At 44.6% G+C, this 13,118-nt stretch overlaps 1 protein-coding gene across 3 annotated transcripts in view; it reads left to right on the top strand.

The window, feature by feature from the left end:
* The window catches only part of LOC311148088 (segment polarity protein dishevelled homolog DVL-1-like), a 31,688-nt gene that overhangs the window by 10,538 nt on the left and 8,032 nt on the right, over nucleotides 1-13,118 (top strand). For 2 of the 3 annotated variants that reach the window (XM_084185000.1, XM_084184998.1), the window contains exons 4-14: nucleotides 2,219-2,337; nucleotides 7,655-7,793; nucleotides 8,132-8,225; nucleotides 8,353-8,422; nucleotides 8,577-8,716; nucleotides 9,777-9,853; nucleotides 10,294-10,394; nucleotides 10,577-10,654; nucleotides 10,794-10,928; nucleotides 11,287-11,454; nucleotides 11,679-11,897. In XM_084185000.1, the coding sequence (XP_084041126.1) occupies nucleotides 2,219-2,337; nucleotides 7,655-7,793; nucleotides 8,132-8,225; nucleotides 8,353-8,422; nucleotides 8,577-8,716; nucleotides 9,777-9,853; nucleotides 10,294-10,394; nucleotides 10,577-10,654; nucleotides 10,794-10,928; nucleotides 11,287-11,454; nucleotides 11,679-11,897 (1,340 nt within the window). The remainder of the gene's footprint in view (nucleotides 1-2,218; nucleotides 2,338-7,654; nucleotides 7,794-8,131; nucleotides 8,226-8,352; nucleotides 8,423-8,576; nucleotides 8,717-9,776; nucleotides 9,854-10,293; nucleotides 10,395-10,576; nucleotides 10,655-10,793; nucleotides 10,929-11,286; nucleotides 11,455-11,678; nucleotides 11,898-13,118) is intronic. The other variant, XM_084184999.1, reaches the window with a different exon arrangement.

Genomic DNA, 13,118 nt, shown 5'->3' with positions numbered 1-13,118 from the left:
CCAAAGCCAAATTTAACAGGAAATGCTGTGGGCCCTGGGCTGTGCTGGAGTTGTTGTTGCCATTATAGCAGTGTGTTAGCTTCTGCAGGGGTCTGTATTGAGAGCATGCAATCTGTCATGTTCCAGTATCTCTTTATCTACTGTTTGACATCCTGGCTTTTTTTGCCCTCTGCGGGCTGCTGCTCCCTGCTGCTTGGCTGTCAGCCTGCCTGATGATTTTATTGTTCGGGCCTCCTCTCTTCCTGCTGTGTCTACTGCCACCTTGTGGTCCAATATGAGCATGTCAGCTCGGCTCCCACACTACAAGGATTTAGCTTTCCTCTTTCTCCCCCCTTCACTTTCTCTCCCCTTGCTCTCTCTCGCTCCCTCTCCCTCTCTTTCAGACAGGCAGTCTTTTTTCTCTGGTCATGAATAGGCCTATGGTGAATTCCCCATAGTGAGCTTCTGTCATTCTCAAAACCTCAGCCTCATTCTGAAAATAGCCAGAATATTATTACCAGTTCATTTTGTTATTGTGCTTTATTCATGTATTTCATGGATCCATTCCTGTATGAATGGCTGTGTTTGATGGAGGATAGAATAGATAGAATAGGTGTTTGGGCTGAGTGTGGTGCAGAGCAGGCAGAATTAATGTGCTTCTGCCTGGTAATCCGGATTAGCGGACACCCATCTCTGTTTCCCGGGGGGGGGGGGGTGATGATAGGAGGTTAGCGGGGTGGGGGGAATCACAGCTGCAGCACCCCATCCCCCTCTCCCAACCCAGCCTCCCTCCCTTGGTAATCTCACACAGGATCAACCGACACAGGCGATCAGCCTACCCCCTACCAGGCTGGACTGCTGCCATAGACACACAATATCCACACCACACTAGCCAATCCCTGCCATAGACAAATAATATTAACATACTGCCCCATCCATGCTTTATCCCTGCCTGAGACAGATAATAACCACTAGCTACAGACACAAAATGCCTCACCTGATCTATACCAGTGACTAATACAGTGTGTGTTTTTGCACAATGTAAGCATTAGCATACATATTTTGACCTGTTCTGGAGAGGCACAGATGCATCATTACATTCAGATGTAGAAACATGTTTACCCTTCATCCCTCTGATTGAGCATGGCACAGCCGACCACAGCTTGTCTACGCCTGTGTTGCTACTAGTGGTCCTCTGTAGCTCAGCTGGTAGAGCACGGCGCTTGTAACGCCAGGGTAGTGGGTTCGATCCCCGGGACCACCCATACACAAAAAAAATGTATGCACGCATGACTGTAAGTCGCTTTGGATAAAAGCGTCTGCTAAATGGCATATTATTATTATTATTATTACTATGTATATATTTGTTGTTAATGTGCATGCGTCAGCCCATGGCTCCTAAGGCTGATGAGATGGCAGCTTTTATACCCTGAGGACCATACTGCATGAGTTACTTACTGTGTAGTCGTGTACTTGTGTACCTACGTATATGAACACTAGTGTGCGCATGCGTTCGTGTTTCCCGTGTGCGTTCATGCATGATGCATGCATGTATAGGTCCAGTACATCCCTGAGTGTGTATGTGCAGAGAGAGAGCAGTGTTCAGCAGGCTGGGTTGGTTGAGTTGTGTTTCTCACCAGCTTCAGGTTTCCTTGGTGTCTAGTGGTGGGTGGGTTTTACCCTGCTACCCTGAGGCTAAAGCCTCTCACCCCCTCTGATAGGATAACCTTCCCTCCAGCCCTGTACAGTATGAGATGTGTCCCAGCTCAGCCCACACCTGCTCTACCGGTCCCACACACACACACAAACACGCACACCCCTTCACCCTCCATCCTCCACCCTGCCACAGGCATCATCTGGGCTTTCAATGGCCCTCCTCATTAGTACCAGGCAGCATTGGACAGAATGCATCCCTCTCAGGGTATCTGGTCATTAATGACACTTAGTGAAACACACATCACATACCACACCACAACAACACATCGCTCATGGCCAGAGGGACTGAATTTGAAACAGAGTCATAATTTGTAATAGAATAAATGTGGCAAAAACAAATGAAGACATTAATAAGTGCGTTTCTATAGCTTCCAAAATATTTTGTACAATGGTGGGGGAGTGCCAAGATGGAGGCACAGTGGCTTCAACACAGCACCCCCTATTAGTCATCTAGTGTATATATAAATCATTGGTTTCATTGTGGATCTACAGTAATTAAACATTTTGAATGTGTGTATTTCAGTGCCAATGCGGTGAGCAGTCGGGACGGCCTGGACACAGAGACGGGCACAGAGTCCCTCCTGAGCCACCGTAGGGAGAGGGAGAGAGAACGTGCACGGAGGAGAGCACGAGAGACTGAAAGTGAGTAACAATACACACATGATTGGGATAACTACCTAAGTACAGTATGTATATCATATCAGTATATCAGTATATCATTACACATCATTTTAGCAATATACCTCACACTGCTGACATTGTTCAGTAACACCCCGAAAGGGTGGACTGTAAATCATGTCTAAAACAAATCAGAGGGTTCACATCTTCTGGTGACAGGTAAGTGGAACAGTTTGACCAAGATTGCTTTCAGCACTCTCTCTCATTCCCAAGACACCAATCTTTTTTTTTCTTAAGTGGGGTTCAGGTTCATGGGCAGAGGCTATTTTCATTTTAGTCATTTAGCAGACACTCTTATCCAGAGCAACTTACAGTTAGTGAGTGCATACATTTTCATACTGGCCCCCCGTGGGAATCAAACCCACAACCCTGTTGTTGCAAACGCCATGCTCTACCAACTGAGCTACACGGGACTAGTTTCCACCTGATAGTTTAACCTCAGGATCTGTGGGAGGACTGTTCTTCCTATTATGACCATGTATGGAGTATAGCAGATGAATGGGTGGTGGATGGATGGGCCCCCCCAAAAAAAAAAGTATAGCACATGTAGCGTTAGAGCTGCCTCTTGGTTACTGTGAAAATCTGAAACCAGCTTTGTATGTTTTTGCTATTGGGAAAGTATTCAAAGAAACAATTCTTTGTTGTTGCATATTTTATCCTTACTGTATGTACACATAGAGTATCGTGAATAATGGACATGGGAAAATGTCAGTAAACTCATGAGTCTTGGTTAAGAAGAAATACTCTTCATTTGTTGTTACTGTCATGGAAACATTTTCGCACTGAGCTCAGCAAAGAGTTGTAAGAAGGTCACTTGGAGAGGAGGGGGGCTTCCTCAATCCTCCTTCAGGGACATTCCTCTCATCCCAGCATTCTATTGTACAGAGAGTAACTAAGCACATTACATGTCATGTCTCTTTCTACACTCAGAATGAATGTTTGCAGTGTAGTGCTTTGAGAAATACCAGATTTTAAGATGGCACTTCGGACAATATCATTATTAGCAAGCCTGATTCTTCCAATGATAATAGTCACTCCTCCTCATATCCACCCTTATTCCTGTTTATACACTACTCCTGGATCTGGTTCAACAGTGTGATGATGTTGGTGTCTATATTTTCCATTCAACAACTACTGTAATGTGTCAGCCTACAGTCTCTGCTGTCTGTCACCCCTGTCTGTTTCTCCTCCATCCACCCACAGCAGATAGAGTCAGAGCCAGTCCTTTATCTCTTTATCTTATCACTCCATCTCTTCCTCCCCTGATCTGCTGTTCACAGCGAGCCTGGCTGTGTGGATCCTGCAGCTCCAGGCTCATTAACCAAATACTCATTCATTTATGTGGCTTAATTAGGATGAGCAGGATAAAGCATCAGGCTGGTTGGTACTGTAGAGACGAGAGAGCTGTAATGTCTATGTGTAATACATGAGCATGTGTGTAGCTGTTGTCCTACTGGGAAACAAACTACTATCTCTTCTCCTCTCAATACAGCCTTTGTTTTTATAGTCGCTCTGTTAAGTTCTGATTTGAGAAACTGAAAATATGGCTGTGTGTCATGTCCCTGTAGCCCTCTCTAGAAATAGCAGCCAGTAGCAGACCCTCTGTTGAAGGAGTAATAATCTCTCTCTCTCTCTCTCTCTCTCTCTCTCTCTCTCTCTCTCTCTCTCTCTCTCTCTCTCTCTCTCTCTCTCTCTCTCTCTCTCTCTCTCTCTCTCTCTCTCTCTCTCTCTCTCTCTCTCTCTCTCTCTCTCTCTCTCTCTCTCTCTCTCTCTCTCTCTCTCTCTCTCTCTCTCTCTCTCTCCCCTCCCTCCATCTGGTTTCATTGCCTGGCGGCCTGCTAGTTAGTTAGTGCTAATTAAATGAGAGTGTCAGAGAAGAGGGCATGTCCCTCACGGTGAACACAGTGCTTCATGGCTCATAAAACGCTGCCCTACACTGCTCAATATAATCCAATTCAATTAGGCATTATTTGTTTAGGGCTCTTTATACAATGCCATGGTAGTCACTCAATCTGTGTCCTTGACTTAAAGGCCCAGGACTATCCAGCAACATGTAAAGTTATCCTGCCTGGCCCTGCAGCAGTAGTATAGCAGGAATTCCCCTCTTTCTTTAAGTGCCACTGTGTCTGTGTGAATGCAGCCTGCTTTACAATGAACAGAGCAGGGTGAATCAGTGTTTTAACAGAGGTAAACGTATCCCTTGTTCTCTCATTTCTGGTTGTAGGTATATGAGAATGAATGGATGAATAATGCAGTGTTTGACAAGGTGAGGAGAGTGGACAGGTGTAGATTGGGCCCACAGGACACTGTGGAGGTATGGGAGAGGATCTGTTTCAGGGCCACAGGCGTTTTAGCTCTGCTACCTGCACTGGGAGATGAGGGGGATAGGAGATGAACTGACACCCCTGTCTGTCTGCCTGGCTATATCACGCTATGGGTTTGGCAGGACTATTTTGACACCTACAATAGGTGTATTGACTTCAGAGTGGTCTTACTCTTCACTGTATAATAACCTAATCAAAATGTAGGCAGCAGTAATGCAGAATATTTCTATTCAATTAAAATGTATAGAGGTCAAATGAGCATTGCTAAATGTTTAAGATGCTTGGAACCTAGTGTTTACCAACATTTTAAATTTAAACATTTGCTATTATGTGAAATGTATTGTGACGAAGGGAGAGCTCGAGCTTCGTACTGCTGAGAGGCTTTGGCGCCGTTAATCACCTGATGTCACCATCACCTGTGGCGGTTAGAGATATGCTCGTGCACCATATCAAATCCCATCAAATGCTGGGCTTTCGCTCCGTGCTTTGGAATGCAGTTCTCAGAGAGGGATTATCAGACACTCAGTCGCGTGCCATGGGATGGGAGTGCGGGGTAATATTTTTGCGCTACCAGTTCGTTCAGTTTCTCAGTGCGTCACACGACAGCACTGTCTCGCTGATCTGACTCTCGCGGTTGAGGTAAAATAATCAAATTTGCTAATGGAATCGCTGTATAGGGTAGTTTGTAGTCCACTGGCTGTTAAATGGTAGATACATGTGATGGAATTAAATGATATAGGTGGTTTTATTTTAGGTTTATGCAGGTTATTGTCTAACCTCTTCAGTAGTACATTAAAAGGCTATCTGTAGCCTACCTGTTATTATGTGTTAAATTATTTTGGCAATTTTATATTTTGCAATGCTAGTAAAGAAATCCATTCTAGATATGGCTGAACGAGGAAGCAACTATTATTATCATCGTCCAGCTGCTGAAAACAATCTATAGATGGGCTACCTTTTATGCAAGTATTTATTGTCCTATTGTGTAGGCTACATTCTATTGAAGAGTTTGACTGTTTTGTTAATGGAATAGCCTAAGTGAATGTATTTAAGACAGTCTAATAGATAGCGATCATAATGACTTATTATATCCTACTTGAGCACCCACCTTATCATAAAACCTTAATTTTAGCAGATAACATATGATATTCCCATCCCTCATGATAATTACTTTATGGCTCTAAAATAATTAAATGAAAAAAATAAAAATCTGATTTTAAGAATGGGGGATAGAAAAATGCCTGCTTTGACACTAAAGGCTTATAGTTCACAGCACAATGTCCCAAAATAGAATAGGTTTGATTTAATGTTTTTTGTATTGTTTGGTCAGTGAGTATAGTAGCAGATGACATGTCAATTAATCAGGTGTAAGCATACCACAATGCCCAGGACTGTAAAAGTCAGACATTTGCAGAATTTGAATACGTCAAGATACCTTGCTGTCACTGACTGTGATGAGCAAAAAGGAGAAAAGATTATGTTGAGTGATTGTGTTATCTCTCCTCGATTCACAGTATCTTTCTCCAAATTCACTATTTTCTTTTGGTCTTTTTCCACTGCCTTCGTTGTAGATAAGGATTGGAGTCTGCCTGCCGGCAGCCTGTCATTGGGCAGAGAACCTGGTCCCTCTCACAGGGGTTGAGAGACAGACAGGTGCTGGGAGAGAGGGGACAGAGCATTACACAGACACCAGACAGTCTCAGTTTTGCTGCTGTTTAGTTGTGTGTGTGCGTGTGTGTGTGTGTGTGTGTGTGTGTGTGTGTTGTTATATATCCCGGGATGAGGATTGTACTGCTCTTCTGAAGAGAGTGGTTGTATGTGTGTGCGCCCTTTGGGCTCAGTCAATAATGGGCTCAGTCAGTAATGGGCTCAGTCAGTAATGGGCTCAGTCAATAATGGGCTCAGTCAGTAATGGGCTCAGTCAGTAATGGGCTCAGTCAGTAATGGGCTCAGTCAGTAATGGACACCACCACATTATTGGAATGTTTTAGTTGCTCGCGGAGAACGCAGGGTCAGCCACGCCCTCGCCGCTTTGCCAGAGCCTTCCAGCCAATCCGCTGTCACCCTGCTGAGACAGGACCCCTCCCCTGCCACTGTACGTATTGGGGGTAGATGTGGGAGAGAGGTGTTGGGAATTTGGGACACTGATGTTATTGTTTTGGTAGATCACTGTCTTATTAAGAGGTAGCTCTTATCTGCCACTGCCCACTGATAACACATGAGCTGAAGTCTATGGTATCATATTTGATGATAAACTGCATAATTACAACTGCATAAAGATGTTCTTCACAAGTCCACTGAAACCTTTGTTTGCCATACCATCACATACAGTATAGGTACAATGCCATGTTTGCCACAGGACTGCCTTCTGTAATAGTGAATCACTAGTAAATGCCTCCTTGGCCCAGTTGGTCTCTGATATCCTCCTGTATTGAGGATATTTTGAGCTTTTTCATCAGCCGAGTGCTCCGGTTGGTAATCCCTTCTCTCTTTCTCTGGTGCTTTCTAGACTGGCCTTTTAACCTCTTCTAAATCTTTGTCTTGGTTTCCGATTAGATGTCCTCATAGTGTCCTTAATACTAATCTTCTCTGGATGGTTTCCTATAACATTTGGAAAATATTTCTCGCATCATTTCTATATCGCTGTCTGTTGACATCTCCCACTCTCAGCTCAGAGTTGTCTTTCACTGTGTCACTTTTATGCCATTTAGCAGATGCTTTTATCCAAAGCGTCTAATAGTCATGCGTGCATACATTGTCACGTATGGGTGGTCCTGGGATTAGAACCCACTATCATGGCGTTGCAAGAGCCGTGCTCTACTAACTGAGCTACAGAGGACTACCGTGGAGTGTTGATATCTGACTGTGTTGATATCTGACTGTGTTGATATCTGACTGTGTTGATATCTGACTGTGTTGATATCTGACCTGTTGTTTTGTGGTTGTCTTCTCTCCAGTCCCTCGTATCAACGGCCACTCTAAGTCGGAGCGCACAGCGAGGGACTCTGCCATGGGCTACGACAGTGCCTCAGTAATGAGCAGTGAACTAGAGTCCAGCTCCTTCGTCGACAGTGAGGAAGATGAGGACGCTAGCAGGTAGATGCTTCCTCTCACTCTCGCTCTCTCTATGTCATCTTCCTCTCTTTTCATCAGTGGTTCTTTACAAAAAAAATACCATATCCCCTCTGACCTCTTCCCTTTTCCTGCTCCAGGGGTGCTGCCCTGCGGCTGACCCTGTGCTGCTCCCAACCTGCAGTGTATGTTGTGTGGTGGGGCTGGGCACTGTTATGTAAAAGAAGAAAGATAGTCGCACTATATATGCTCCCAATTATTTAATGTTTAAACACCAATGTTATAGCACACAGTGCCTTCTTCAAGGTTTCCCTTGTTTCTGTATCATGGACCAATGTATATTGTATTGTGTTGTGTCTTAGACTCAGCAGCTCCACAGAGCAGAGCTCGTCCTCTCAGCTGATGCGCAGACACAAACGCCGCAGACGGAGGCACAAAGTAGCCAAAATAGACCGGGTGAGTTCCCCTCAAAGGTTTTACTACGTCCCATGTGCATGTGAAAAAGAAAGAACCAGAATGGTTATGTGAATATGTCTGTGACTGTTTTATTTGCTCATTTACTTTCTTCCTCCTTCCTTTCCAGTCTTCGTCTTTCAGCAGCATCACCGATTCCACTATGAGTCTCAACATCATCACTGTCACACTCAACATGGGTAAGGCTTTCCCCTTTTTAATGTATCTCTTTTCTCTCTGACTCTTTCTTTTGTTCTACTAAGTATCATCAGAGTTCATATGTGTTTGATAAAGATATCATCAAGGTCCATTGACTGTAAACTGATTTATTTCTCTCTCTCTTCTCTCCTCCAGAGAAGTATAACTTCCTGGGTATCAGTATCGTAGGGCAGAGCAACGACCGGGGAGACGGGGGGATCTACATTGGCTCCATCATGAAGGGAGGAGCTGTAGCTGCAGACGGCAGGATAGAACCTGGAGACATGCTCCTACAGGTACACCCGCTATTAATGGGCCTAACATTTATTCTCTGTGTAATGTTGTAAAGTTATTCTATATGTTGCGTTCTGTGTGAGATATTATTTTGACCATATTTGTATGGTTTGTTGAGGGAATGAGCAAGTGCTTGCAAATTGGTTATAGATGTCCAGTGAAAAAGTTGCTTTGTGATTTCCATAGCATTACCAATGATGTTTGGATACAGTGTGTTTGACACAATGAATTGTAACAATAAGGGAAAGGGGAAACAGGTCCTGTGTTTCTGCCTGGCTTTGTTGTGACCTATTGACAACCATCTGAAATGGTCCTCATCACCTCCTTCCCCATAACCCTCTTTTCTACATGTTGTTTTTCTGCCTTTCCTTTTGCTTCCTGTTGTTAGTTCTCTTTGATGTCTGTATGGCTGGACTCAGACTAACCTCTCTGGCCACGCCTCCTCTTGTACACAATATACATGGTGGCTTATCAGTAGTTATTGTAGATCCAGCATATATTAACCCGATTTAATGTAGATCCAGCATGTATTAACCCGATTTATTGTAGATCCAGCATGTATTAACCTCATTTATTGTAGATCCAGCATGTATTAACCTCATTTATTGTAGATCCAGCATGTATTAACCTCATTTATTGTAGATCCAGCATGTATTAGCCCCATTTATTGTAGATCCAGCATGTATTAACCTCATTTATTGTAGATCCAGCATGTATTAACCTCATTTATTGTAGATCCAGCATGTATTAGCCCCATTTATTGTAGATCCAGCATGTATTAGCCCCATTTATTGTGGCTCCAGCGTGTTTTTCCACCCACTCATACATAAAGTATAAAGCTGCTTAGGATTTACTAGCTTTTATATGCGTCTGAAAGCACACTTGTGTGTATGTGTGTATGTCTTACAATAGTGCCCTAGATAATTAACTTGTAGACTGCAGAGTCCTAAAGCACTTGTTTATTTTGTTTCTTTATTCACTTGTTAATTTTGCCCAACCACTTGTTCAATTAAAGACATGATCTGTGAACATGGACGTTAACTGTTTTGTTGTGTTCCCCAGGTGAACGATGTGAACTTTGAGAACATGAGCAACGATGACGCTGTGAGGATCCTGAGAGAGATCGTCTCCAAAACAGGGTAAGAACAGTACTGTGTTACAGTGCAGGATTGTTGGCGATAACCCAGAAAACATTTCAAGATATGTTAAAATGTTGCGTGTGAACACGGTCACAGGTCAGGTCAGACAGTCAAAGGACATGGCTATTGGGTATTTACAGGATTTAAAGCTGAGCAATGGTAAGACTCTGGAGTACATTAGCGTTATATTAGAAATATCAGTGATGCTGACCTCTGACTGGTTAGATTGGATAACAGTGGGTTTGTATTTTAAACAACTTCTGCATTATTGACTATTGTATAATACAGACTCATATTTATCTCCATAATCCTTGTAGTTCAACCAAACATTTCCTTTTCCCCCCTATCATTTCCTCTTGTTCCTTTAACTACACAGGAGCTATAGAAGTGAGTAGAATGTATTTGTATTGTAACTGACGGTCTCCCCATGTGTCCTCCAGTCCTATTAGTCTTACTGTGGCCAAGTGTTGGGACCCGTCTCCACGAAGCTACTTCACCATCCCCCGGGGTAAGAAACTCACCGGTGTTCCACCAACAACAGGTTATTACCACTTACAAACAGGGTTCTCAAACTCAGCTGGAAACTCACTTTAGAAACTTTTGAAAAAACGTTTTGAAAATCTAAGTGTTTGTGCTTGTAAATTCATTTAGAGTAGAAGTTTGAGCACAAGTACTGGCTAACACAGTAGATGATGTGTGTGTGTGTGTGTTATGTTTGTGCAGCTGAACCAGTGAGGCCCATCGACCCTGCTGCCTGGATCTCCCACACAACCGCCCTGACCGGACCCTACCCACACTACGGTATGACCACAGTCACTCACACAAACTAATGCAATCACTAGACATAGCTGCACTCTCACTGTCCTAGAAAGACCACATACTGAATGTATTGTCACTCACTGTCTGTGAATGTGCTGTCTCAACCTCCTCTCCCCTTCAGAATTTGACGACTTGCCGTTATCTGCGAGTAAGACGGACATGTCAACCATCGTCAAGGTGATGCAGCTGCCTGACTCTGGTCTGGAGATCCGGGACAGGATGTGGTTGAAGATCACCATCGGCAACGCTGTCATCGGTGAGAGGGACTGGGGGACACGGACTACTACTAATAATGTGCCATTTAAATTGAGTAAATTAAGGGTTTAAAGTTGGACTTGAAACAGCAATCACTTCCCTTACTGTTAAACTGTGATGTCTGTTGCAAGACACTTCCTTGATATTGTCAACATAACATCTACTTGCTTGATGTGGTGTAGTTAGTTGATGCTATCAATATTATAGTGCAATAGAATCCTATATGAGTGTGTGCTGTTGTAGTGCAGACTACAGTGTGTGCTGCTATGTCACGTGGTGGACTGGCTCTACTCGACATTGTGAGGTTGTGATTCAGATTACAGTCTTAAACAGTGTGTTGCTGTGTGTCGCTGTGCCAGGTGCTGACGTGGTGGACTGGCTCTACTCGAGGGTGGAGGGCTTCAAGGACAGGAGAGATGCCAGGAAGTATGCCAGCAGTCTGCTGAAACATGGCTACCTGAGACACACCGTCAACAAGATCACCTTCTCAGAGCAGTGCTACTACACCTTCGGAGACCTCTGCCAAAGTACTGTCACTGAGCCACTTTGACATTAATATATTATGTACTGTATTTTATAATTAGAGGTGAATTTTTACTTGTGTTAAGTGTAGTGTAGAGTCCAATGGCAGTGTGTTTTTTACCTGTCATGAGAGGGGCTACCTCATAGATGTCACTAACTCTCTCTCTCTGTCTGTCTGTCTCTCTCTCTTTGTCTGTCTCTCTTTCTCTATCTTTCGCTTCTCTCTCAGACATGGCGTCTCTCAACCTGAACGAGGGTTCCAGTGGTGGGGGCTCTGAGCAAGACACCCTGGCCCCCCTCTCTCCCCCTGTCACCAACCCGTGGCCCCTGGGGGGTCAGCCATTCCCCTACCCCCCCTTCCCCTCCGCACCTCCAGGCTTCCCTCCAGGCTACTCAGACCCCTGCCACAGTTTCCACAGTGGGAGTGCTGGCAGCCACAACAGTGAGGGTGAGTCTGCAGGTCAGGGCTGCTAACTCTAACACCCTCATCAATATGAATGGGTCAGAGTGGATGACTAATTTGACCATATATGTCACCACGTTACTTTTCATGACAGCTAATGTCAACTGTTGACGAAGTATTGTATTTAAATTCCATAAGGCATATGCCTGTTCAGGTTAGCCTGTTTGGCCTGCTAGGAAATTAAGTTGACATAAGATGTCACACGCACACAGATACATATTTATGTAATAGAGGGTGTTCTAAAATGGTCTTATATTGTCAAGGTCGATCATGATTCAACATGGTTCATGCAGAGGACAGCTCTTCAGTACTGGGTGTGTACACTAAGGACCTTATCCACTTATGGCTGATTATTACTTGCACGAAATGATCAAATGAGGTCCCACCCTCCCATCAAATCTTGAACTATATTTTGTTTGATTTCAACATGACACTACACATTACATTGCCCTGTTACACATTACATTGCCCCTTTGCCCACGGTTTGTAATTGTTCCGACATGGTACTGCACTGAGGGAGAGTGGCTGCACTGGCTGCACTGAGGGAGAGTGGCTGCACTGAGGAAGAGTGGCTGCACTGGCTGCACTGAGGGAGAGTGGCTGCACTGGCTGCACTGAGGGAGAGTGGCTGCACTGGCTGCACTGAGGGAGAGTGGCTGCACTGGCTGCACTGAGGGAGAGTGGCTGCACTGGCTGCACTGAGGGAGAGTGGCTGCACTGGCTGCACTGAGGGAGAGTGGCTGCACTGGCTGCACTGAGGGAGAGTGGCTGCACTGGCTGCACTGAGGGAGAGTGGCTGCACTGAGGGAGAGTGGCTGCACTGGCTGCACTGAGGGAGAGTGGCTGCACTGAGGGAGAGTGGCTGCACTGGCTGCACTGAGGGAGAGTGGCTGGCCCCGTGTAGCTCAGTTGGTAGAGCATGGCGCTTGCAACGCCAAGGTTGTGGGTTCGTTTCCCAGGGGGGCCAGTATGAAAATGTATGCACTCACTAACTGTAAGTCGCTCTGGATAAGAGCGTCTGCTAAATGACTAAAATGTAAAAGTGTTATCAGGGTGGTGTGGTAATAACTAGTCTGTTTGGAGAATTGTTTAGTCTTTTGTTTTACATTTGTCATCGCATGCTGTGCTCTTCTGTCTTATTTCCAGCTTCTGTTCAAATCACTATGAAGTCAATCATCCAGACGTTGTCATTACATGCTTTTAGTC

The sequence above is a fragment of the Coregonus lavaretus genome (assembly GCF_964263955.1).
Source record: "Coregonus lavaretus genome assembly, chromosome: 20".
In the NCBI taxonomy this organism is placed as follows: domain Eukaryota; kingdom Metazoa; phylum Chordata; class Actinopteri; order Salmoniformes; family Salmonidae; genus Coregonus; species Coregonus lavaretus.
Note: the sequence above shows the minus strand (reverse complement) of the source record. Positions and strands in the feature narration are given on the sequence as shown.